Here is a 23,798-nt window from a genome sequence, read left to right as displayed (position 1 = left end):
TCTGTGACTGCAAAATGCCTTATTCTGTGATGGAGAAGTTTTAATGAACGGCGTGAGATGATAAAATTCTGTAATGAAGACTAGAGAAATTTTTTTTTTTACCGTGACTCGGCTTTTGGATCCCCTGGTCACCGTAATGATAATAGGTAATATGCGTATAATAGACACCACAAAAATATGATGGATGCATTTTCATGTAATTTAAAGATTATTATTGGCATATATTGCCACTTATTTATACATACATACGTTATAAAAAAAATAAATAAATAAATTATATTTGATGTAAGGATGAAGTAACAATATGTTGATGTTACTACGGTGTAATGGGTACAAGATAAATACATAAGTGATTATGTATATAACATATATACATAGATGAATATTTAAGAAATATACACACATGTAGATATATCTAGATACGAATTTATTTTATTATTTGAAAAAAATGTTGACTTTCTGAAATTTCACGGATAAACCTATACAACGAGTAATCACATGTACCAGACGTAATATTTTTAACATGAATCCTTGGCATGTGATCAAAATATCTTGTTCCGTAAAAATAGATGGATACTATAATATGCTGTAAAAAAACAAAAAAAGGAAATCCAGCCAAAAAATCAAATTCGTAAATTGTTTTGTAATTTTAGTTGTACGATTTTATTTATCATTGATACAGAGCGTTTATATTACAATATTTATTAAAACTATCAAATAAATAGTGAGTTTCATGAGTATAGGTACTCTAATCAGCGAGAGACGCTTACTGCTCTAGATATTCCCATCTTAAAGCGCGTCGTCGACGACGCAACTCCGTGTATATAATATTACATACATATTACTAATTATCGTTAGTACGACAATCGTCAAATACTTTTCAAAGCGAATCTTTTTCGGATTTGTTTGTACGCGGTACTTGTACAACTAAGACGATATTTAAAAAAAAAGGGGGATATAAAATTGTATGTGACGAAACGCAGTCCGCGGGTTCACATTCTTCCTGCACCATTGCAGCGTGCATTAATTATAAATATCGCAATTCATTTCCTCGAGACTGTTTATAAACATTGAAGGGGACCCGCAGTGTCTGTAAATTGTGGATTGAATATGTAACTTGGAAACACTTATACATGTGCTCATGTAAACGATTAAAGCTATCTCCCATATCGCCGTACATAAACTAAGCTGTGTATTTATGTATCTGCAATCATGTGTGATCCTTATATCTTATATAACAATATCTTGAAGACGTCACGCTTATAATAGGTATTAGGAGCGATTGGCCTTATGGCTTAGAATACTTTCGATGTTGCGGTGTATCTGAGCAATTTGCGCTCTTCTGGTCCTCGGCGTTGACGCAGGCCTTCTCGGTTCTCGCCCCCCGGGTCCTCCGGGTGCTTCCTCGATGTAGAGGTTTCCTCGACCTCCTCCGTCCTCCACGTGTTCGTGCCATCCAGCGACGACTGGCGTTTCCCGCTTCCGGTCTGAAACCCCGCGTATAATACCGCAATCAATGCCGACGGTTTTTATTATACCTCCCGTGATTGCCGGCCCCTCTTTGTCACCCCATCGCGCACGTAACGTACGCTCGATTGAAAATATTATACACCTGAATGACAAACAATCGGCACGAACCTTAAGCCGCTTGTTAGGTGTTGGGCGAGTGTAGCTGTTTATTGGTGTATACAGCATTGGCATATTCATTGATTACATTCATTCATAATAATTTCTTATTAAATATATGTTATTATATGTAACTTAGTGAGCGGTTGACCATGACATTTTTTAATTTCATCAAAAATTTTATCTATGTAAGTACGACACTTGAAAATCTTCCAAAAAATTTACAAATTATTGCAATCACTCGTCTTTGCCCTATGAGTTTTTAAACCCATCTGGAAAATATCCAAATCAACTTTTGCGAACCAAGAAAAATAGAAACACTCCGTTTTCGATCATGGTCAACCGTCTACCGAGTTTGCGCGGAAAGACCCGTACATATACTGCATATATGCGATATATGTACACAAATACGTGCTGCTGGCAACAGATTCTCACCAAGTAATTTTTCCAGGTATTGACACCTCGTCTCAGGATCGCCGGGATTCATCGGTGCTCCTGCGGTTAATTCGGCCAGCTCGGCTTTTACCATCAGGTTCAATCTCGCTGAGATTTCCTCCAGACCGGCTGCGAAGGTAATAAATTAACAATAAATTGTATCAATTTTTTCGCTCATCGTATGTATACCTATAAATTGGGTTTTCAAATGTTGCGCTGATAAACTTGCGGGTTTATATCTGCCGCACCGTAATACGAGAAATACAACCGAGTTAGCTACAGTTACAAGACTTTCAGCATGAAAAGTAGGAAAAATCGAGATGACCAAATACCAAAATCTGAAATAATCGCAATCAGAGTGGACGGGTCTAATTCCTGAGGCGTTTTACAGTGTCTCAAGTTTCCAAACCGTTATACGCCCCAGCATTGGATTATATATGATGCAGTATAACGAAGCCTAGCGGGCAGAGTCGGTCGAATAGAGAGTCAGGTCGCGTATCCTTCAGGTAAATGGACTAAACTCTCTACAGCCAACGACCACCAGGCGTCGATTGGTCCCACCGCGTTTGTCGAGAGCCTAATAAACGTCGGGACGATCGTGTTCCAAAACGCGGGTGGCCGGTCGTAAGTTAAAATCGCTTTATTTTATCGTCTTTTTATTTTTCCGTTTGCCGCGGGTACGCTGAAACGAGGTACACGCAAAGATTTACAACGCTGTTTCATCCTCGAATAGGTTATACGTAATAACTTTGTACGAACCGGGTTAGTCTTTTCCTCGAATGCTTTTTTCAATCCTCTTATTGGAATCGCTCGGGGGCTTCGGAACAATCAGATAAGAACGAAATATATTACAGCGCGCCGCTCGCGATCCTCGCCATGCACCTTTTTTTCTTTTCCCCTCAATCGAACCAGCTGCATGGAGATATTTGCTAAAGATACCTCTGCAGCTTGATCCTGTGAAACCTCGAGGCCCCGTACCTAAAATCCCGAGAAGACCAATTCTTCGTATCATACAATCCGCATTACCGTAATTTGTGTATGCTGTGATGCGCGATCGCTTCATAGCGGTTGTACATTCTAACTACGCATGCGTACCGCGTTGGGCACGTGACAAGTGAATTAACAAGCGATTCTTACGCCCGTTACGATGTTATACATATTTTCTTTCAATTTTCTGTCAAATATTTCTATAACATAGGTATAACATGCAAGTACCTACGGACGGTAAGACACGCTACATCTACGTTATTAACGATTCGATGTGGAATCTAGACTGACTTATTGTTAAAGACGAAACGATTGTCTATGGCCACATTTATCGCGGTGCAGACACACGGCGTTCGAAAACGATTCAATTCTATGTAGGTATCCCCACCTCCTCCAGAGGAGCATTTAAGCCTCACGGTTAACGCATCGGTTATAAATATTTAACGTGCCGGTTTCTCCGTTTGTTTCACACCTCGAATATACGTATAGGTATGTATGCGGTTATGTAGGTGCTCCGTAAATTGCACATACTGTATAGCGTCTCAATAAACTTCCGGTCTTTCGGCATTAACGGGTGTATAACTATTATGATTTGTAATTCTTTTTTATTTTATTGTTTTCCTGGTAGCATTATCGCTGTACGAAAGTGTTTCTCGTGAAGGAGAATGAAACTGAGTTAAGTCTCTTGTCATGATTTTTCTAATCTTTGTTGATTTTTCGGCTCTGCTGTACAGCGCGGCGGACGTTACAGAGAAATATACCGCTGTTTTAAATTCATTATTCATCTACGGTGTGGGCTACGTGAACGTAGCACGAGCCGTAGAGACCCGTGGTGTGTAAAAAGGGTTGCATGTATGCACGCATACGCGTACGGGAGATATAAATTTTTATACGACATTATGCCGTGCGGCGTAGTGTTTTATACCTAAAACCTGTAACTATACTGCAGTACCCCGCGTTATTATAGTATTGATAGTAGTGTAAGATAGGCTACGTCACATCCGGGCGCGGTAGGTCGAGCCAAGGTGAGGCGAATCCGTGAGCAGCTCTCTAATGAAAAACCCTTCTTGCATTTTAACTAAGCGGCGTTCAAATCGTCCACTACCCGTTGAAGATTTCATCGGCGAGATTAAATAATGCTCTACCATAACACCCACGGGAATTTAACCTGCGCGCGAAAAAGGCTTCAATTCCATACTGCAAACTCAAAACTGATGGAATTTTCTTTTCAGACCCCATGATTATTCGATCCAGACCTTGACTTACCTGGCTCGAAGTTTCTCTTCATGCGTCGCCACTGCCTCGCGTATACGAGGGCCGAGCAACCGGCGACCAAGAAGAAAATCACGCAGGCACAAACGGCGAGGACCAAAGCGCCCGTCTGCCAGTCCCATGGGATATCGGTCTGGTCTCTCACCTTTCTCCTCTCTTGGGGGGAATAAATCCTACGCTCGGGCTTCATGGCAGAAAAAGGACGATTCGTTAATCACCGAATCACATGATATTTTTTAAGCAGTTTGCAGGTGGGTTTAAAATTATTATGTCAACTTTTACGACTACGTATCCAGCGTCGGATCTCAACTTGTCGTTCCACCAGATTATATCTTTCTAAACTGTTGTGATAAGATCATCCCCCTCCACCTTTTAGCTATAGCAGACGCTTGTATTGACATGAACGGAATGTTTTCAGAAATTTTTCTCACCTCTTCGTCCCGGGGATCGAAGCCTTCGTTCTCCTTGTCATCTCCGAGCCTCGCGTCTCCGTCGACGTTTACCTCGTCGTCGACGTTACCGCGAGGCGAGCGAAAGGGCGTCGGCGACCTGCGTCCGGAGTCGTCTTGTCCCGCAGCGACGTCGGGGAAGGTCCATATCATCTTTGATGTCGCTGCGGCAACGGTCCTCGGCTGGCTGGTCTCCTGGCCCTTTCTCGTTGCCAGCCAGGACCAGTCTAGCTGCAGTGCCGAGAGGGGGCCGCAGACAGTGTCCTGATGGACGGCGCATGGCCTGAGAGTAAATTCCGTGGCGCACTTGGTGCAAGGTAAACAACGCCCGCTCTTCGGCTCCCAGAAGCCCAACCCCGGCTGGCAAATCGGCTCCCCGGATATCTCCGTTTTCAGGGCTCCAGGAAACGAGCCAAAAAGCGCCAGGGTCACCGCAAGCAACCCGCTCGCACCTCCCCCCAGCATCACCTGCTCAGTCCCGAAAATCAAGAAGAACGGGGTTACGACCGGAAAGGAAAGGCCGCCGGTCTGCACACTTCCCCATGGCTAAGGCTGTACCGATCTACAAGTAGGTATGTGTGAGATCATACACAATAGTCACCCACCCAGATAATGGAATTTTCCTGGTTTGTCGTTGGTGGTCGATCGCGCGATTGACCGGTTTATCTAGTCCTGTATCTGATCAATTACTTAGTTACATTTGGAACGACGTGCAGGTTTCGGTTTATGAATAATACCCGTATTATACCTGCATTTGTATTATCGCATTCCGAATGAAAAGGTATTCATACGTTTTGTTTAGCTCGAGTAGTTTTTTACCACGACAAAAATGAATTATTCAATCGATTCATAGAAATTTACCTTACAATATAACGGGCGGGCCTTTGTTCGTCGAAAAGAAATCTTTTTCTTTTTTTGTCAGTGCGGCCTGTGGGTGTATATGTATAAACAATTGAACCAGGTAACTCCAAATCTTTGATTGCCAGCTTTGATCGGTGATCAAAACGAATTTTCCTGATTAGATCGATAGTCAGGAATACGCGCAGTAGCGATGCGTTCTTTTCTTTTGTTTCTCTCGTGAAAAAAAGTCTTTGGCATCCGGACAATTATATTACAAACTTGTACATTGTACTATGGTTATACCCGGCTCAGCTAATCGTAAGCTTCGCTTCTCCGCTCCGTCCTTCGAGGACCGATTTCATCGCGGATGTAGCCGTAATTACGCCGTATCCGAACCGGAAACGGAGCCAGTCGGAGCTCTTATTCGTTCGAGTAGGCACGAAGGATGCCTCGGTATATTATAGGGTACTCGTGATCTTTACCGCTGGGTCTAATTTACCTTTTATCAGAGTCGAGCATTAAAAAATTTGAATTATTATACATCACGCGATACGGCCTGTGATTATTACGGTACAATTCCGTGTAGGCATACGCTTGCATCGGTTATTTCGAAATCATCGTATCGCGATTCTTGTGGTAAATTGATTACAGCTGAATTATATTGTGTACCTGCGGTTTGTAATGATGTAGCGCGATGTCAGCTCGAGCCATATATGGCTGGTCAGTTTCTCTTCAGTTACTTAAAATTGCGCTGGCACATCGTGTCATACTTCGCAGGGCGCGGGCACCCATACCTAATCGAAAAGCGATTTGTTTCATTTATTATTCACAATCAGAATGCAACGTTATAATTTATTCTCCTTACGGTCGATTCGCTCTTTACCTGCGCCCATGAACGTGAAAAACCGCCCTCATATCTACCGGCTTACGATATTTATACGTGCATAAATACATGTGGGTGTATATCGGCCTACGGACGTTAAACGTGTATTTGAAAATTTCAACATCGTTTCGGGAATACAGCTCGATTCTTAACACAACGCGTAAAATTATAATAATAATTGAGAGTAAATCAGCTGAGGCGTCGTTCTTCCCGGCTGCGGCATTATAACGATTCCACCACCGGCGACTCGACGCTCGCGTTTTTATTATTTTTGATTACCTCAATTACGGCTTGGGTCATCATCCACGCACCGCGCGACATGGGCATATACACGTCTTAGATGTATTCATACGTCTCTTCACAAGCGCCACGAAAAACGTAAAAAAAGCTATATTAAAGAAGGGACTTGGAAAAAAAAAATTCTTTCCCCCTCCCCCTCCCGTGAGAATTTCAATTGTTTATTTCCAACGTTTTATTATCTCACGATATATAACGAGCATCCTACGCGAGATGTTCGTGCCTACCACATTTTAACAGGCTTATATTGGTGTATACATTATAAATATTACCTATACAGTACCTATATACCTATCTATAACCCGGGAATGTGCGGCGGTCTGATTTTTTCTTAACGGTTAACAGACGCGTATCAATACATCTATACACATTGCACCTCGATTATATACACATACATATATAGACCTGCTATATAACATATTTTTATAGCATATAATCTATATCGTCCGCTGTATGAACATTATAGGTATATTACATGTATTACAAGGAAATGTAGGTGTGCAGTATCGGTCCGTCGAAATTATAGATCACATGCATAGGCGTGTATGCGTATGTGTGTGGATAGATATATACATGCCATACGTACGCTGTTTTCGGTGGTGCGCGGTCTGTCATGATGTAACTTGGCTTGCCGAATATTCCAAAGCGGTCCTTGAATCGCAGTTTCGCGTCTTCACCCGCACTCCGTGTTGCAATTGTATAGCGTTACAAGTACGATCGGATTGTATTTAACAGGTTTAACGACAGTCTATCGCCTGGCGTTTAAGTTGCAACAAGTTGAATTGAAAAGCTTTTCTAAATACGCAAGCACGCACGCACGCACTCGCGGCTTACGGAGCACTGCAGAAACGGCCGCGCACCTTAGTTACAATGATACATTTTAATATAACGCAGGATGCGGATACGTCGCAATGATTTATTAGAGGTAAGTATTTGCCCGCGCATCAGTCCCGCGATCAATCACGTTTAAATTATTTTATATTTTCAGAGCGTACAGCGTTATACCCTGCGAAATTATTCGCCATGTATCCCGGGCGAATACAGAAGAGATTCGAAGAGGCTGCAGAGGCCGACTGGAAAGAAACAAGGAGAAATAGTCCGTGATGAACTGGAGAGAGGTGAGAGGGTGATGGAGAGGGAGAGGGAGCACGGGCAGTCGTTCAAACAAGAGCCTCCCTCTCGCACTGCGATATAACTCTGGAGTCAAGTCGACTGGCTCGGGACTGACTTGACTCTCACGACTCACGGCGATCCTCTGGCACCGCGGCTGCAGCAACGCGACTAGTTTGACGGGTTCAACCAATTTCCGTTCACGACTAAATGCGCCAGCTCAGGCTGCGACGAAAGAACCTTCGCCTCGAGAGCCAAGAGAGACGGGAAGAGCATCGAGAGAGAGAGAGAGAGAGAGAGAGAGAGAGAGAGAGAGAGAGAGAGAGAGAGACAGAGAGAGAAATGAATAGAAAGAGTGCCAGGGGGAAAAACGGCGAGAGGCAGGAGGGCGCGGATAGATCTTCCTCAGCTTGAAAATTCGGAAACGTTTTGGAAACATTTATCTTACAAGAAGACCAAGAGCTTGGCCCGGAAAACTTATTGCCGTTTAATTATTCCTGCCGATAGATCATGCGAGTGCATAGAAATTGTCGCAATCGTCGCAATCTTGACACCGCGCGTTATGCCCATCGCCTCTCTTCGACTCTGTCAATCTTTTGACTTGTAGTATACTATTTCTTATCTTTCCTGCATTGATTACAACTGTTTGTACAGCACACGATGCTCTTCTACGGGAGATAGATACGAGTAAGGATACGCGAGACTACCTCGAAAAGGTCCAAGGACAACCCTTGCTTTATAGAATCGTAAATTTTCTCAGTCTCCGGTACGAACGAAAACGAATCGATCGATTTCGAACTGTCAGGAATTCATTTTGAACAGAGATCATTCTCCTTTTTATCATGTGAATTTCTTCAATTTGCTACTCCGCATTCCTTACAGCTAATACAACTTCTCGAATTGAAATCACCAATATTTTTACAGGCAGTAATGAAATGTTCATTTTTTTTTTATTTTTATTTCGTATTATATCTAAGAATATGCATATAAATTAAGTGAAACTACGCAAGTATACAGTTCCATTTGTAAATCTTTAGAGATCGCAGTATCCTTAACAACTCAGCGATATCTCTGATGATGTGTCCGCTGTAATATCCTTGTAAGATGTAATTTCACTCCATAAACGGTATATTCAAGTAGTCGTATAACAACAACATTTTCGATCCGAAACGTCGCATTCGGGATTTTCTCTTTCTTGCCGCCCCCGCCTAGCGCGTTCTCATGACCCCTTCGTCATCCAAGACCGTCTTCCAGGCGGCAGGATATCCCTATAACTATTCTGAGACTTGGGTCCGCACACGCCGCGCACGTAAACCGCAGCATCTGGATTTCCTCCGTCATTGAGTCTCTCAGATGTTTTCAACTGCTGTACGGTAACTATTCGTTCCGGTCAGGTTTTCCTTCGACGATCTTTGCGCCTTCCTGGAGCGAGAGGGACTTTCTTTCCCCTAATTTGCAAGGGCGGAAGATGCGAAGAGACGAATAAAATAGCGGTCCATCCCCCATCCCCCATGGTTCAGTCTGCACGAGTTTGTAAATCTTCGGTCCTTGACTGCTGCTTTTGGGATATGCTTCCCACGCGGTGAGGGATAGACTGCCGAGATTTTCGGCATTGGAACGCGGTGCTGGGCTGGATGGGAAGCAGGAGCGGCAAGTGAGCCAGCAGCGAAGGCGCGCCACGCGGGCCGACGCGCGCGATGCTGGAAGAAAAGGAAGTACCGAAATAGACCAAATATTCTTCATAATTCCGATAAAAAAAACCCACCGAACGCCCGAAATATATCGCGGGCGGAAGCTGCTCCACTCCACTCCGCCGCTCCACTTCACTTCACTTCACTTCGCTTCGCTACACTCCGACAACGAATTTGTACCCATACTGTAAACATGGAAGGCTTTTCCGCTTTCACGTACAACTCACGTTTGTATATCCGTATCAACTTTGGATAATTTCCAATTTTTTTTTTTTTCTATCTAGATAGTAAAAAGTCTCCTTACTGTTCGCTACAGCAAACGAACCATGCAATCAATGATTTTTCCACTTTTCTCCAGTCCAAATTTACTATATTAAACTTTTTATCCACTCGTTTGCAGGAATAACGAAGCGAGATTGTAAAAGGTTTTTATATATTCAGAATCAAGTATGCTGCGAGTAAACTTGCGAAGATATCGATGAAGACTTGATCTTTCGCAAGGATTTTGAATTTCAACAATTTGCTTTCAATGGGAAATGGATCGTTGTTTTGTGAGATTCGTTGCAAAATATTTAAAAATATTCATATAAATAGAATGTGTTAATCCGTTTTCCTTGATTAAATACATTATGTATAGTACTTCCAATTTTCCAACAGTGAAATATACAGATACACATACCTACAACACGATGATCTACAACGTTGATTGTAGTTATTAAAAATCATAGAGTTACATTGTACATATCTATAAGATATAATAATCTATAAACAGGGGACAAAGTTGAACTGCCCCTTTAATTACAAGAGATGTCAATTTAATTACTCCTCGTTGCACAGCTGCGAGAAAACAATTGGACGTCACAGATAAAGAAGTTGAACTAAAGTAGTAGCGAGTTGAAAACGAGTGTTTCGAACGGCTTTCACCATATCCCTTCGTTAAGGTCTGAACGCATGTGTATACTGATTAGAATTAATCCAGACAATTAGCCAAGTAATTGGTCAAGCCCTTATACGTCAATTCGCTGTAACCTTTAATCTGAAATTGTTATTCAGACACGGCGAATTGAACCGTATCATTCAAATAGGAAAGTCTTTCGTAATCAGTATGTATAAGCGCGTGTGCTTTTTTTGACCCAATATTATACATCTTATATCTACGATAACGATGTAATCTGAGGTCATGTGGGTATGTAAATAATTAAGCTGTGAATCAAATTCTCTCTTCCGAAAAAACCATTCGGTATCCGTTTATTTGACGCGACTTGCGTAATATCAGTTGATCAAAAGTTAACACTGATCTGTTATTTGCGGATTGCATTGTATCGCGGAGCTGTGAAAGTCAGATTGATTTTATAAAATTCGTAGACCTCACGTGCGGTTATTCAATGTCAACAATGGTTAGCCCGCGAAATGACGGTGGCTCCGTTGTCACGGTGCGGACGACGGGACTAACAACTTACATAGTCATCGAGATAGCAGAGGAATTCCTCGCAAGGAAGTTTGATTTTGAAAACTTCGTCTCGACGGACTTAAAACACACAATGAATGCGAAAGTCAAAGCAAAGACAGGTGAGTTGTATAAATTAATTGTCCCAGTATCCAGATTTTTAGGTCTTTCATTGACCGTTTCAAAAATTATGATAATATTGTTCTAACCTAAAAGTACTTTTCACGCAACAGCTTAATGTAACTGTACAGAGTCCCGACGAGATCTCCAAATTATTTTTAAATTTGGAAAAATTTTATAACGACCGGTTATACACTGCATATTTTACTTCTTTTCAAATACTTGTGACTCGAACGTGACTCTGGATAAACATAACCTAGATTCCATTCCGAAGCGTATTTGATAACGAAGGTATCTTTATGCCTTGGTGACTGCACAAAGGGGCTGCACGTATCAGGATGACTTTCAATAGTTGAACTTTTTCGGTTGTACTTTGTTTCAGTACCACCAAACGAATTATTAAACAGTGAGACATCGACACAACAGGCAATATTCACTGTTGGGTTAATCTTCTGTGCTTCATTGATAGCACTCTTCTACGTGTACGCCAGCTTTCCAGAGTTGGCAGAGTAAGTATAAATCAAGTCATTCGTAATTCTGTTTTGTCAAGACTTATGATAATTTTGATTATCTTAGGGATGAAAAAAAGGATATGAAACTTCCGTTTGACATCGAGGATGCCAAGAGCCTTGGTAAACTGTTGGACAGATACAAGGATCGATACTACTTCCAGGTTTTGGCGGGTCTTTTCATCACCTACATATTGTATCCTTATAATATATTTCCTATATTGAAATTGTTTCATACTTTCATTTTAACTTTTTCAAAAGATCATTCAAAGCTTGGGCTCATGTTGGTTAGTATCAGTAGAATATCACCTACAATGCAGCTTTTCACCTCCACACAAATATCAATGTTTTCCTTACATACTTTTTTTTTCACTTTTGCTGACAGCCTACAGACATTTGCTATTCCTGGATCAATATTTCTTTCAATTTTATCTGGATTCTTGTTTCCATTTCCATTGGCGCTGGTACTTGTATGCACCTGCAGTGCAATCGGTGCAACGTTGTGCTACCTTCTTTCATCTATACTAGGAAGGAAATTATTGTACAAATACTTTCCTGATAAGGCAAATGAATGGGCTGTAACAGTGAGTATCAGCAATTATGATACCATTTTCATAGAGTTTGAGTTATTTTTTACTAATATGTATAGGCGTTAGACTAACAACTTGGAATTAGTTTGAAACGAAATAACTCTCGATTCCAGGTCACCAAACACAAACACAATCTACTAAGCTACATGTTATTCCTTCGAATGACACCACTGCTACCAAATTGGTTTATAAACTTGGCAAGTCCAGTTATTGGAGTTCCAATGATACCATTTACGATAGGAACTTTTTTTGGCGTTGCTCCGCCATCGTTTGTTGCAATACAAGCAGGTCAGACTTTGCACAAGCTAACTTCATCAAGGGATGCCTTTTCCTGGACTAGTATCATAGTACTTTGTTTATTTGCTGTCTTGTCTTTGGTGCCAGTTGTACTGAAGCAAAGATTTAGACAAAAGTTTGACTGATTTAAATAATATAGTTATATGTGTTTTCAAGTACATTCCTTTCAATATACTGTACTGCGGTTTTTCTCAAGAAAATTTTTTCACCGCTGTTTGGATAAAGGTATAATTGTTGATCACCATCAGTAGTTTTCTTATAGACAATTTATAATTTACTGCCAAATTTTCAGTGCAAACCCTACTTGAACGTATGGATTAATGTTGTATTTGCTACTCTGAATCGTAAATTCTGTATATTGGATTAGTTTGTCTCCTATCAACTACATTTTCAAGCAAATGCCTGTTTGGTACCCATTTAAAGAATCTAGTTACCGTGTTGAACTGTACATCGTATTCGGTTATTATTTATCGAATATGCAGGTTCAATTTAGAAGAAATTATAAATTATTTATTATTTATATATATTTTTAAGTTAAAAGAATAGGTACAATAATTACTGACTGAGTCAGCAATACAACCTTCAATGGTGTGTCCTGTATGACGGAAATGACCGGAATCTTGGTAGTAAATTTTTACCAAATGTATGATAAAATTCGCAAATAATTACGTAGTATAATTAAATCGACGTCCTTATTTATTTTTACCAGATTCCATAGTCATTACCAATTTTGTTTAGAATGAATATCCCTTCATTATCGCCACGTGAATTCTTCTTTTTATTGTTAGTACATAGTTTGTGTTTGTCTTTTCCAAGAGATTGATCTTATCTTCAAGGTCATTTTTATCATGATAGAAGTTTCACAAGAGAAATTAGGTAACAGTAGTTGATTAACCGCTACGTTTTACCCTTCATTTATCTTGTTCTTGTTGTAAATACATACATCATGAGTCTAATGAACGAGCGTGTATGTGGTGATAGGATAATGTATTGTTCGTATTTGTTAATAAAAATCACATGAAAAGTGTAAACCATATATTGACCAAATTTGCAATATACAACCATTCTTGCATAAAAATCCGTTCTTAGTATCTGAATAAATTTCACATCATTTTTCATCAGTACGTAACGAGTTTTCCTCGTCTTGTTAAAATTATTTTCAGTGTGAATATGAATTTTCATAATAAAAAAAAAGAAAGGTAAAATTCAGCAAAATGACGTGAGATAGCTTATGGAAATCGAAGTAGAGTTTACTGCAGGGAGACTGACTGGGCGCCAGTACCACCAATTGTACCATACTGCAACAAAAATAATATAAATCAATGCTTTGTGATATATTTCCGCTAACTGGTAAACATTTCATTCATGTTCTAGTTCAGTATTGAATGAAAAATCATTTTACATGTTTGTCTAGCTGTTAATAATACTGTCGATGATCTGCATTCTTGCTGACATTCAGGACTTGGTACTAGCTTTATCAATCGTTCACCGCTCCCACATCTTAGTACCACATTGCTGCACTCTGAATTGGGCTATAATAAAAGGTTAAACGTGCTGTGATTGGTTTTTTATGGCAAGCAAATATCGGTAAGCGATAGGTTAATTGAAATACCGTAAACTCAATGTAATTACTAAAATATAAGCCGGAGATTTTGGCTCGTCAATCATAACAAATTTCTCTGTACTCTGGCCCCACCAATCTGGCGTTATAGCTGGTTTGGGAAAGAGTTTTCTCAAAAGTCGTCCAGGCTTCATGCGGTTCATCCTCCAGGTAATGTGAGTAGTTTTGAACGGTGTGGGATACAAATCCAGTCGGTTTGTTGCAACATCGTTAATGACTCTGAGAATGAAAGGCAATCAAGATAGTCAATAATTTTTTCATGCTGATTAAATATCTTTGTTCTTCTACCTGTAAGAATTATTGTTAGAAGTAATTCTCCCTGAATCTTCGTCGAAGACTTTCTTGTACGCAGTGTACATATCCACTAGGTCTATGAAAGTTACTTTTCTCATAGATTTGGATCTTGTGAATGGTAGCGCAACATTCAATGACCAAGAAATATTCCGACCACTCAAGTCTGGAATCGAATGAACTGAATTGCAAGGCTGACAATCCATATCAGCGACCTGAAAATATGGATTTTCCAGCAGGCACCATTCATCATACCATTCTAAAATAGCAGAAAAAGGAAACATTAGACAGTTGAAAGAGTGAGGAAAGAGACATAATAACGAATATTAACTATAGTGTTTTACATTTACCAGTTATTGAGGGGTATATATCTAATATTGGGACAGCCAATTGGCGGAAAAACTTCATTCCCGGGTAAATAAAATTCTGTGAATTTCTCATCAGCAGGTTCATAGTAGGGGGATGATTGTAGGATATGATGCCACATAATACGGAGAGAAGCGTAATAAGTAATGTATATTTGAAAACAGCACTTGACGAGGTGGAGCGTTTTTCATTACCACTTATCTTTAATAGTTGAAAACATTCTTCAAAAACTTTGTTTACTTCCGATTCGGGAATATTTTTTTCGAATGCGTAACGCTTTATTTCGCAAACGTGACGCTCGTAATCATTAAGATCCACCATGGCTACTGATATTTGAAACAATTTGACTGCAGGCGAGTTACAAACATTATATGAAATTCTTTCGTCCCGAGAGGAGATTCACTGCACTAATTTCGCAAACTAAACGGCATGAATGACTACGCTACTATCGTATGATACGGAATGTTAACCAAATTTACCAAGTGATGACTCTGATGACTACTAATCCTAACCTAATCAATAATGAGGCCACAAAACAATGATGGAATCTGTTTGACTACCGGAGTATTGAAATTTCGACCGTATGCCAACTGTACAACTGCTTTTGTACCCAGCAATGATACTCTTAGTAAGAACACTGGTCAATACGGATTTTGGCCGTCATTTAATTGAATTATAGATTTTTTGTATCTTACATTCGTATTGTAATATATCATTATACGACACAGTACATATTTGATACTATTATTGACGGTTATCACGTGAAAGTAGTATAACTACTATCACTAAAAAACTAACAATTGCTATGTGATGCGATCTATGTACCCTCACATTTGTATAAATTTTACACGACATTGACAGCACAAAGATTATTTAATTTGTCGATGTGGAGCGGGTGAAGTTAGGGCAGTATTTTTCAGAATCGTTCCGAAATGGACCGAAAAATGCAAACGGATAAGCATTACGATTTACGTGAGTTTCGAAGTAAAAAGTTTTTCTGCTTCAGAATCGACCCTTTTGGTCTAGACCGTCTAGACTAATTGGACTGCGCGCAATCGATTACTATCACAAATTTAAGTCGGTATGGTATATCACAGAACTGATTCTAGCATTTTTCAAACTCTCTCAAATTGACAGCAAAAATCTGAAGAGGTGGGGAGAGTTCTTACTTCGTTTGTGAGTATCTGAGCCAAAAATTTTTTGTCTCAGAATCTATTGGTTCGTCTCTTCCCGGTCTAATGGACCCCGAGGAAACCAAGAGGGCGTCTGAATCGTTCTGGGACCAAACGCTTTCAAAATACAAATAAAATTTAGAGAAATTGAATTATTTATTAATTTCATTTCAGGCTACAGAGAATAGTAACATTATAAAATCACTCATAATATATCGTATCGTACACAGGTTCGTTGCCCTTGAAAGCAAGCTGTAACTTAAACCGTTGAGTGAAGAAAATAAAGACTGATACTCCTGGGTAAATTTTTGTGACCAGTTTTCAACGGGCAAGTGGGCCCAGGTGGACCTGGGAGCGTAGGAGGGTTCTGCTCTATCGACTCTACCCAACGAGCTTGCACCAACATTCGTACCAGCCAAAGTAGTGTCGGTATGAAAGCTTGAGATTGAGTCGGTACAAAGTGAGTATGTAAGACTACTTGTCAACTGCGACTTATTGTTAGAAATGTCGATCAGCTCGATCATCCCCGTGAGAAGAAGCTTGACCTCGTCCACCGCCGACGGCCGTCAACCACCTCCGACCATCACCGACCACCTTCGTCCTTTTCGTCCACCTCGACCCCCTCCTCGTCCTGCTCCGCTACCGCCCCCTCATCATCATAGTCGTCCTCGTCCTCCTCGACCAACTCCGATGACCGCCAACCACGTCCAGACACCTCCTACCACCTCTTGCCATCACCAACCACCATCTACCACCCCCTATCACCTCGTACCAGCGTCTACCGCCGCCAACCAGTTCCGAACACCTCCAACCATCTCCGACCACCTTCGTCCTCTTCGTCCCACTGCTCCGCCATGTATTTACATTACATACTGTTCATAATTATTCCAAAAACTTTTCATTTGCTCTCTCGATCTTGAATTTTCGTTTGCATAGAATCGAAACGCTGTTTTAGCTAGTCGCGAAGTATCTACATTGGGTAGAGACAAAGAATTGATTTGCGAAAATTGTTCGGATGGAAAAAAATTCAGAGTAACTGTAATACATCACGGGTGCGCTAATTTTGATCGAGATGAAATGGATGCTCCGTATATGAGAGAGTATTTAACGAAGTGTAGTGATTTAAAGACCTAATAAGGTGATAGGGAGAGAAAGAACGGAGCTTCTTGAAACTTCAAGTGTATATTAACACACATTTGAAAGGTACGAGCAAAATTTTTGATAATCCAACTGTCGCAGAACGGCAGCGTTATTACTTGACCCTTTAACTGAAGAATATATCTTTATTCAACGGCTGACTATCGAAGGGGCTAGCCGCTTGAGTCTGGAAAAGGCAGGAAGGATAAAGTGCGTATATCTTGTACGAAATGTGAAAAGTAAAATCATTACACATCATATCATATCATCAGACATCATACATCATACATCACATCATACATCATCATACATAGTATTAAAGTTCGAAACCAAAGTTTGGGTGTTCGGATGTTCAGAAAGTGACTTCACTAAAATTTTTTTTTCTCTTGACGTCATCAATCTATATAGACGAAAATCAGCTAGCCGAATTCCTCAGTCTGGAAACAACCGCGCAGTAGAGCGGACGGATGAGAATCGCGCTCCGCTAATTTCGAATACCGGGTTCTCAACCTCTTGGAGCCTGCGCTCCGGGTTTGCTTCTTGGTGCAACTCGATTTCAGGGACAAGCGCTCCGTAGTTTCTGCGCTCCGGGTCCACTACCTGGTGAAACTTAAATTCCAGGACAAGCGCTTCGTGGTTCCTGCGCTCCAGGTCCGCTACCTGGTGAAACTAGACTTCCAGGACAAGTACTCCGTTGTTTCTGCACTCCAGGTCCACTACCAGCGGGAACTCGACTTTACGGACAAGCGCTTCACAGTATCTGCTCTCTAGATTCACTACCTGGTGAAGCTTAACTTCCAGGACAAGTGCTCCGTGGTTCCTGTTTCATGTTTACAGTTAATTATTTCAATTCATTTTTCGCGCAAGCACAAATTCAGTAACTATAAATGCGCTAATGAAATTTAGTATATTATCAATTAATTAATTAATCAATTATATTAATCCTCACATGATATTTTTGATGTGTTCTGATACTTAAAATATTTATTACTATTCCAGGAATGATCCGAGGTGGTTAGCGGTGGTTGTTGGAGGTAGTTGGCGGTGGTTGGAAGTGGTCGGAGGTGCACGAGGAGGAGGACGAGGAAGACGAGGAGAACACGGTGGACGCGAAGGACGAGGATTTGTGCTCGGTCAGTAAAACATTTTTATGATATTTGCTGGCAATTGTAATTATATTTCATCTGAAATATTACAAACTTGTCACGTTTACAATAAATTATTTCAATTCATTTTTCGCGCAAGCACATGTTCAGCAGCTTCAAATGCGCTAATAAAATTGATTATATTATTAATTAATTAATTAATTATATGAATCCTTACGTAATGTTTTTGATGTGTTCCTATACTGAAAATATTTATTGCTATTCCAGGTACAACCTGAGGTGGTTATCGGTGGTTGTTCGAGGTGGTTGGTGATTGTTGGAGGTGGTCGGAGGTGGACGAGGAGGAGGACGAACTGAACTGAGTCTCAAAGCCCTGTTGACACAAAAGCAGCTATTCGATAGAAATTATAGTTTATAGTTTACACAGCCCATTGCATGATATTTCATTATAAATACATATGTTTCAATGTATTTAGAAATAATTTATCAAATGTACAGAGGTCATGTGCTAATAATAAATGAATTGATTCGACCGCAGTTTGATGTATTCATTAGAGCTTTAACAATAAATTTAAGCCTTGTTACTTCTTTTATTTTATTATGGATAATCAAAAACATTTCCGACTATTCGTGCTGTGGAAGCATGGGGATTAAGCCGAATGTAGCAAAAGATTAGAAACAGTGTATGTAGAGTACGGGTATTTTTCTAATAATGCAAATAGAATAGAATACCACGCCTTGCGAATTAGCTTTCCAGACAGAGATGAATGATGAATTTTAAGGACTGCATTATCGTTGTTGAATACTCTATGCCTCATGGGAAAAGAAAATCTGTAACGATAAAATTATGCACCGGATCATCGTCGACTTTAACTTTTGAAATGTCCTACCATTTTCGAACCCCTCCTACCTCCCCCTGCCACCTCCCTCCATCAATGGCCACTTTCGACCATCCCCTATCACCTTCTGCCAGCGCCGACCACCTCCTACCATTTCCGAACACCTCCAACCATCCTATTGACCTATATTACTAGATTAGCTATGATATGAAAAGAGAAGAATTATTCATTTCGAAATGGGATTCTATTCGACGCGCGCTCGATGTATTCCATAACATTAGTATTCATAATTATTCCAACAACTTTTCATTTGCTCTCTCGATCTTGAATTTTCATAGGCATAGAATCGAAACGTTGTTTTAGCTGGTCGCAAGTGAAGTATCTGCGTTGGGTGGAGGAGCAGAATTGTTTTTCGAAAAGCATTCGGATGGAAAAAAATTCAGAGTAACTGTAATACATCACGGATGCGCTAATTTTCAACGAGATGAAATGGATGCTTCGTATATGGGACGGTATTTAACGCTGCGTAGTGGTTTAAAGACCTAGAAAGGTGATAGGGAGAGAAAGAACGACGCTTCTTAACACTTCGAGTGTATTTTAACACACATTTGAAAGATACGAGCGAAATTTTTCATCATCCAACTGTCGCAGAACGGCAGCGTTATTGGCCGACCCGTATCTTCAGTCAACGGCTGACCATCGAAGGGCCTGGCCGGTTGAGTCTGGAATCGGCAGGAGAGATAAGGTGTGTATTTCTTGTATGAAATGTGAAAGCTAAAATCATTATACATCATATCATATCATCATACCTCATACATCATACATCATACATCATACATCATACATCGTACATCATACATCATCATACATAGTATCAAAGTTCGAAACCATAGTTTGGATGTCGGACGTTCAGAAAGTAACGTCACCAATTCAAAATCAGCTAGCCGAATTCCTCAGTCGGGAAACAACCGCGCAGTAGAGCGGACGCATAAGAGTCGCGCTCCGCAAATTTCGAGTACCGGGTTCTCAACCTCACGGATCCCGCGCTTCGGGTCCGCTACGTATTTCGAGTACCGGGTTCTCAACCTCCCGGATCCCGCGCTTCGGGTCCGCTACGCGGTGAAACTCGACTTCCAGGATAAGCGCTCCGTGGTTCCTGATTCACGTTTACAATAAATTATTTCAATTCGTTTTTCGCGCAACCCCAAATTCGGTAGCTGTCAGTCCGCTAATAAAATTTCTCGACTTCCAGGATAAGCGCTCCGTGGTTCCTGGGTCACGTTTACAATAAATTATTTCAATTCGTTTTTCGCGCAACCCCAAATTCGGTAGCTGTCAGTCCGCTAATAAAATTTCTCGACTTCCAGGATAAGCGCTCCGTGGTTCCTGGTTCACGTTTACAATAAATTATTTCAATTCGTTTTTCGCGCAACCCCAAATTCGGTAGCTGTCAGTCCGCTAATAAAATTTCTCGACTTCCAGGATAAGCGCTCCGTGGTTCCTGGTTCACGTTTACAATAAATTATTTCAATTCGTTTTTCGCGCAACCCCAAATTCGGTAGCTGTCAGTCCGCTAATAAAATTTCTCGACTTCCAGGATAAGCGCTCCGTGGTTCCTGGTTCACGTTTACAATAAATTATTTCAATTCGTTTTTCGCGCAAGCCCATATTCAGTAACTGTCAGTCCGCTAATAAAATTTCTCGACTTCCAGGATAAGCGCTCCGTGGTTCCTGGTTCACGTTTACAATAAATTATTTCAATTCGTTTTTCGCGCAACCCCAAATTCGGTAGCTGTCAGTCCGCTAATAAAATTTCTCGACTTCCAGGATAAGCGCTCCGTGGTTCCTGGTTCACGTTTACAATAAATTATTTCAATTCGTTTTTCGCGCAAGCCCAAATTCGGTAGCTGTCAGTCCGCTAATAAAATTTCTCGACTTCCAGGATAAGCGCTCCGTGGTTCCTGGTTCACGTTTACAATAAATTATTTCAATTCGTTTTTCGCGCAAGCCCATATTCGGTAGCTGTCAGTCCGCTAATAAAATTTCTCGACTTCCAGGATAAGCGCTCCGTGGTTCCTGGTTCACGTTTACAATAAATTATTTCAATTCGTTTTTCGCGCAAGCCCAAATTCGGTAGCTGTCAGTCCGCTAATAAAATTTCTCGACTTCCAGGATAAGCGCTCCGTGGTTCCTGGTTCACGTTTACAATAAATTATTTCAATTCGTTTTTCGCGCAAGCCCAAATTCGGTAGCTGTCAGTCCGCTAATAAAATTTCTCGACTTCCAGGATAAGCGCTCCGTGGTTCCTGGTTCACGTTTACAATAAATTATTTCAATTCGTTTTTCGCGCAACCCCAAATTCGGTAGCTGTCAGTCCGCTAATAAAATTTCTCGACTTCCAGGATAAGCGCTCCGTGGTTCCTGGTTCACGTTTACAATAAATTATTTCAATTCGTTTTTCGCGCAACCCCAAATTCGGTAGCTGTCAGTCCGCTAATAAAATTTCTCGACTTCCAGGATAAGCGCTCCGTGGTTCCTGGTTCACGTTTACAATAAATTATTTCAATTCGTTTTTCGCGCAACCCCAAATTCGGTAGCTGTCAGTCCGCTAATAAAATTTCTCGACTTCCAGGATAAGCGCTCCGTGGTTCCTGGTTCACGTTTACAATAAATTATTTCAATTCGTTTTTCGCGCAAGCCCAAATTCGGTAGCTGTCAGTCCGCTAATAAAATTTCTCGACTTCCAGGATAAGCGCTCCGTGGTTCCTGGTTCACGTTTACAATAAATTATTTCAATTCGTTTTTCGCGCAACCCCAAATTCGGTAGCTGTCAGTCCGCTAATAAAATTTCTCGACTTCCAGGATAAGCGCTCCGTGGTTCCTGGTTCACGTTTACAATAAATTATTTCAATTCGTTTTTCGCGCAAGCCCAAATTCGGTAGCTGTCAGTCCGCTAATAAAATTTCTCGACTTCCAGGATAAGCGCTCCGTGGTTCCTGGTTCACGTTTACAATAAATTATTTCAATTCGTTTTTCGCGCAAGCCCAAATTCGGTAGCTGTCAGTCCGCTAATAAAATTTCTCGACTTCCAGGATAAGCGCTCCGTGGTTCCTGGTTCACGTTTACAATAAATTATTTCAATTCGTTTTTCGCGCAACCCCAAATTCGGTAGCTGTCAGTCCTATTCAAGGTATGACCTGAGGTGGTTATCGGTGGTTGTTCGAGGTGGTTGAAGGTGGTCGGAGGTGGACGAGGAAAAGGACGAGGAGGACGAGGATTTGTGCTGGGTGAGTAAAACACTTTTATAATATTTCATGGCAATTGTAATTATATTTCATCTGAAATATTACAAACTTGTCACATTTACAATAAATTATTTCAATTCATCTTTCGTGCAAGCACATATTCAGTAGCTATGAATAATCTTATACAATTTATTATATTATTAATTAATTAATTAATATTCCTATAATATTTAATGGCAATTGTAATTATATTTCATCTGAAATATTACAAACTTGTCACGTTTACAATAAATTATTTCAATTCATCTTTCGTGCAAGCACATATTCAGTAGCTATGAATAATCTTATACAATTTATTGTATTATTAATTAATTAATTAATATTCCTATAATATTTAATGGCAATTGTAATTATATTTCATCTGAAATATTACAAACTTGTCACGTTTACAATAAATTATTTCAATTCATTTTTCGTGCAAGCACATATTCAGTGGCTATGAATAATCTTGTACAATTTATTATTTTATCAATTAATTCATTAATTACATTAATCCTTACACAATATTTTTGATGTGTTCCTATACTAAATATATTCATTACTATTCCAGGTATTACCCGAGGTGGTCGGAGGTGGACGAAGAGGAGGACGAGCTGGACGAGGAGGAGGACCAGGTGGACGAGGAGGAGGCGGGGTGGGTCGTGGGAGAGGACCTCTCCTCTCCTCAGAGGAGGGGAGGGGGAGGGGCAGGGAAGGGGGAGAGGTGGGCGGGGAGGGGGAAGGGAAGGGAAGGGAAGGGAAGGGAAGGGAAGGGAAGGGACGGGAAGGGGAGGGGAGGGGTGGGCCGGGGGGGGGGGGGGGGGGGGGAGGGCGGGCGGGCGGGAGGGAGGGAGGGAGTGAGGGAGGGCGGGAGGGAGGGAGGGAGGGCGGGAGGGCGGGAGGGCGGGGGGGGTGTACTGCTCTATTAACTCTAACGGGCTCGCATCGACATCCGTCCTCCTCTCCCCCCCCCACCCCCCGCCCTCCTCCCTCCCTCCCTCCCTCCCTCCCGCCCTCCCTCCCTCCCTCCCGCCCTCCCTCCCTCCCCCCCCCCCCCCCCCCCCCCCCCCCCGGCCCACCCCTCCCCTTCCCGTCCCTTCCCTTCCCTTCCCTTCCCTTCCCCCTCCCCGCCCCACCTCTCCCCCTTCCCTGCCCTCCCCCTCCCCTCCTCTGAGGAGAGGAGAGGTCCTCTCCCACGACCACCCCGCCTCCTCCTCGTCCACCTGGTCCTCCTCCTCGTCCAGCTCGTCCTCCTCTTCGTCCACCTCCGACCACCTCGGGTAATACCTGGAATAGTAATGAATATATTTAGTATAGGAACACATCAAAAATATTGTGTAAGGATTAATGTAATTAATGAATTAATTGATAAAATAATAAATTGTACATGATTATTCATAGCCACTGAATATGTGCTTGCACGAAAAAT

General features: G+C 41.2%; 3 protein-coding genes and 1 long non-coding RNA gene across 8 annotated transcripts; 2 read left to right on the top strand and 2 right to left on the bottom strand.

Annotated features, from left to right (window-relative positions):
• Positions 1–106: 106 nt before the first annotated feature.
• On the bottom strand, positions 107–8,114 carry wgn (Tumor necrosis factor receptor superfamily member wengen). Of its 4 annotated transcripts, none has more exons than XM_046630653.2 (6): positions 7,376–8,112; positions 6,279–6,403; positions 4,752–5,237; positions 4,315–4,504; positions 2,062–2,190; positions 107–1,487 (listed from the first exon to the last, which is right to left on the bottom strand). In XM_046630653.2, the coding sequence occupies exons 2-6, from the start codon at positions 6,318–6,320 to the stop codon at positions 1,273–1,275; spliced, it is 1,062 nt and encodes a 353-aa protein (XP_046486609.1). In that variant the 5' UTR covers positions 6,321–6,403; positions 7,376–8,112; the 3' UTR covers positions 107–1,272. The 4 variants fall into 4 exon arrangements, with proteins under 4 accessions (XP_046486609.1, XP_046486611.1, XP_046486610.1 ...); XM_046630656.2 differs by having other exon boundaries at positions 1,476–1,612; positions 7,376–8,114; XM_046630655.2 differs by lacking the exon at positions 6,279–6,403 and having other exon boundaries at positions 4,752–5,331.
• Positions 8,115–10,659: 2,545 nt separating this feature from the next.
• stas (Transmembrane protein stas) lies at positions 10,660–13,589 on the top strand. Its single transcript, XM_046630659.2, has 5 exons — positions 10,660–11,159; positions 11,540–11,666; positions 11,734–11,862; positions 12,052–12,250; positions 12,370–13,589. The coding sequence occupies exons 1-5, from the start codon at positions 10,976–10,978 to the stop codon at positions 12,676–12,678; spliced, it is 948 nt and encodes a 315-aa protein (XP_046486615.1). The 5' UTR covers positions 10,660–10,975; the 3' UTR covers positions 12,679–13,589.
• On the bottom strand, positions 13,574–15,974 carry LOC124221029 (uncharacterized). Of its 2 annotated transcripts, none has more exons than XR_006883711.2 (5): positions 14,816–15,974; positions 14,463–14,724; positions 14,166–14,393; positions 13,956–14,085; positions 13,574–13,851 (listed from the first exon to the last, which is right to left on the bottom strand). XR_006883711.2 is itself a non-coding variant. In XM_046630657.2 (5 exons), exons 1-5 carry the CDS (start codon positions 15,150–15,152, stop codon positions 13,760–13,762), a joined length of 1,029 nt encoding a protein of 342 aa, XP_046486613.1. In that variant the 5' UTR covers positions 15,153–15,971; the 3' UTR covers positions 13,574–13,759. The 2 variants fall into 2 exon arrangements, 1 of the variants encoding a protein (XP_046486613.1); XM_046630657.2 differs by having other exon boundaries at positions 14,186–14,393; positions 14,816–15,971.
• A 268-nt stretch (positions 15,975–16,242) lies between these two features.
• LOC138191200 (uncharacterized) lies at positions 16,243–18,739 on the top strand. The gene is made up of 3 exons (XR_011177539.1): positions 16,243–17,976; positions 18,140–18,273; positions 18,514–18,739. It is a non-coding gene; the product is annotated as an uncharacterized lncRNA (long non-coding RNA).
• The last annotated feature ends 5,059 nt before the right edge of the window (positions 18,740–23,798 follow it).

Source organism: Neodiprion pinetum, chromosome 6 (genome assembly GCF_021155775.2).
Source record: "Neodiprion pinetum isolate iyNeoPine1 chromosome 6, iyNeoPine1.2, whole genome shotgun sequence".
NCBI classification, from domain to species: domain Eukaryota; kingdom Metazoa; phylum Arthropoda; class Insecta; order Hymenoptera; family Diprionidae; genus Neodiprion; species Neodiprion pinetum.
Note: the sequence above shows the minus strand (reverse complement) of the source record. Positions and strands in the feature narration are given on the sequence as shown.

Excerpts from the sequence above, each read along its gene's own strand:
- wgn (XM_046630653.2), bottom strand. The coding sequence starts at position 6,320 with ATGGCTCGAGCTGACATCGCGCTACATCATTACAAACCGCAG. Across the intron at positions 5,238-6,278 it reads TACATCATTACAAACCGCAG|GTGATGCTGGGGGGAGGTGC; the intron begins GTACACAATATA and ends GGGACTGAGCAG. Across the intron at positions 1,488-2,061 it reads ATACCTGGAAAAATTACTTG|ACCGGAAGCGGGAAACGCCA; the intron begins GTGAGAATCTGT and ends GCGGGGTTTCAG.
- stas (XM_046630659.2), top strand. The coding sequence starts at position 10,976 with ATGTCAACAATGGTTAGCCCGCGAAATGACGGTGGCTCCGTTGTCACG. Across the intron at positions 11,160-11,539 it reads GAAAGTCAAAGCAAAGACAG|TACCACCAAACGAATTATTA; the intron begins GTGAGTTGTATA and ends ACTTTGTTTCAG. Across the intron at positions 11,667-11,733 it reads AGCTTTCCAGAGTTGGCAGA|GGATGAAAAAAAGGATATGA; the intron begins GTAAGTATAAAT and ends TGATTATCTTAG.
- LOC124221029 (XM_046630657.2), bottom strand. The coding sequence starts at position 15,152 with ATGGTGGATCTTAATGATTACGAGCGTCACGTTTGCGAAATAAAGCGT. Across the intron at positions 14,394-14,462 it reads TCTAACAATAATTCTTACAG|AGTCATTAACGATGTTGCAA; the intron begins GTAGAAGAACAA and ends TTTCATTCTCAG. Across the intron at positions 13,852-13,955 it reads ATTAACAGCTAGACAAACAT|TATGGTACAATTGGTGGTAC; the intron begins GTAAAATGATTT and ends TTTTTGTTGCAG.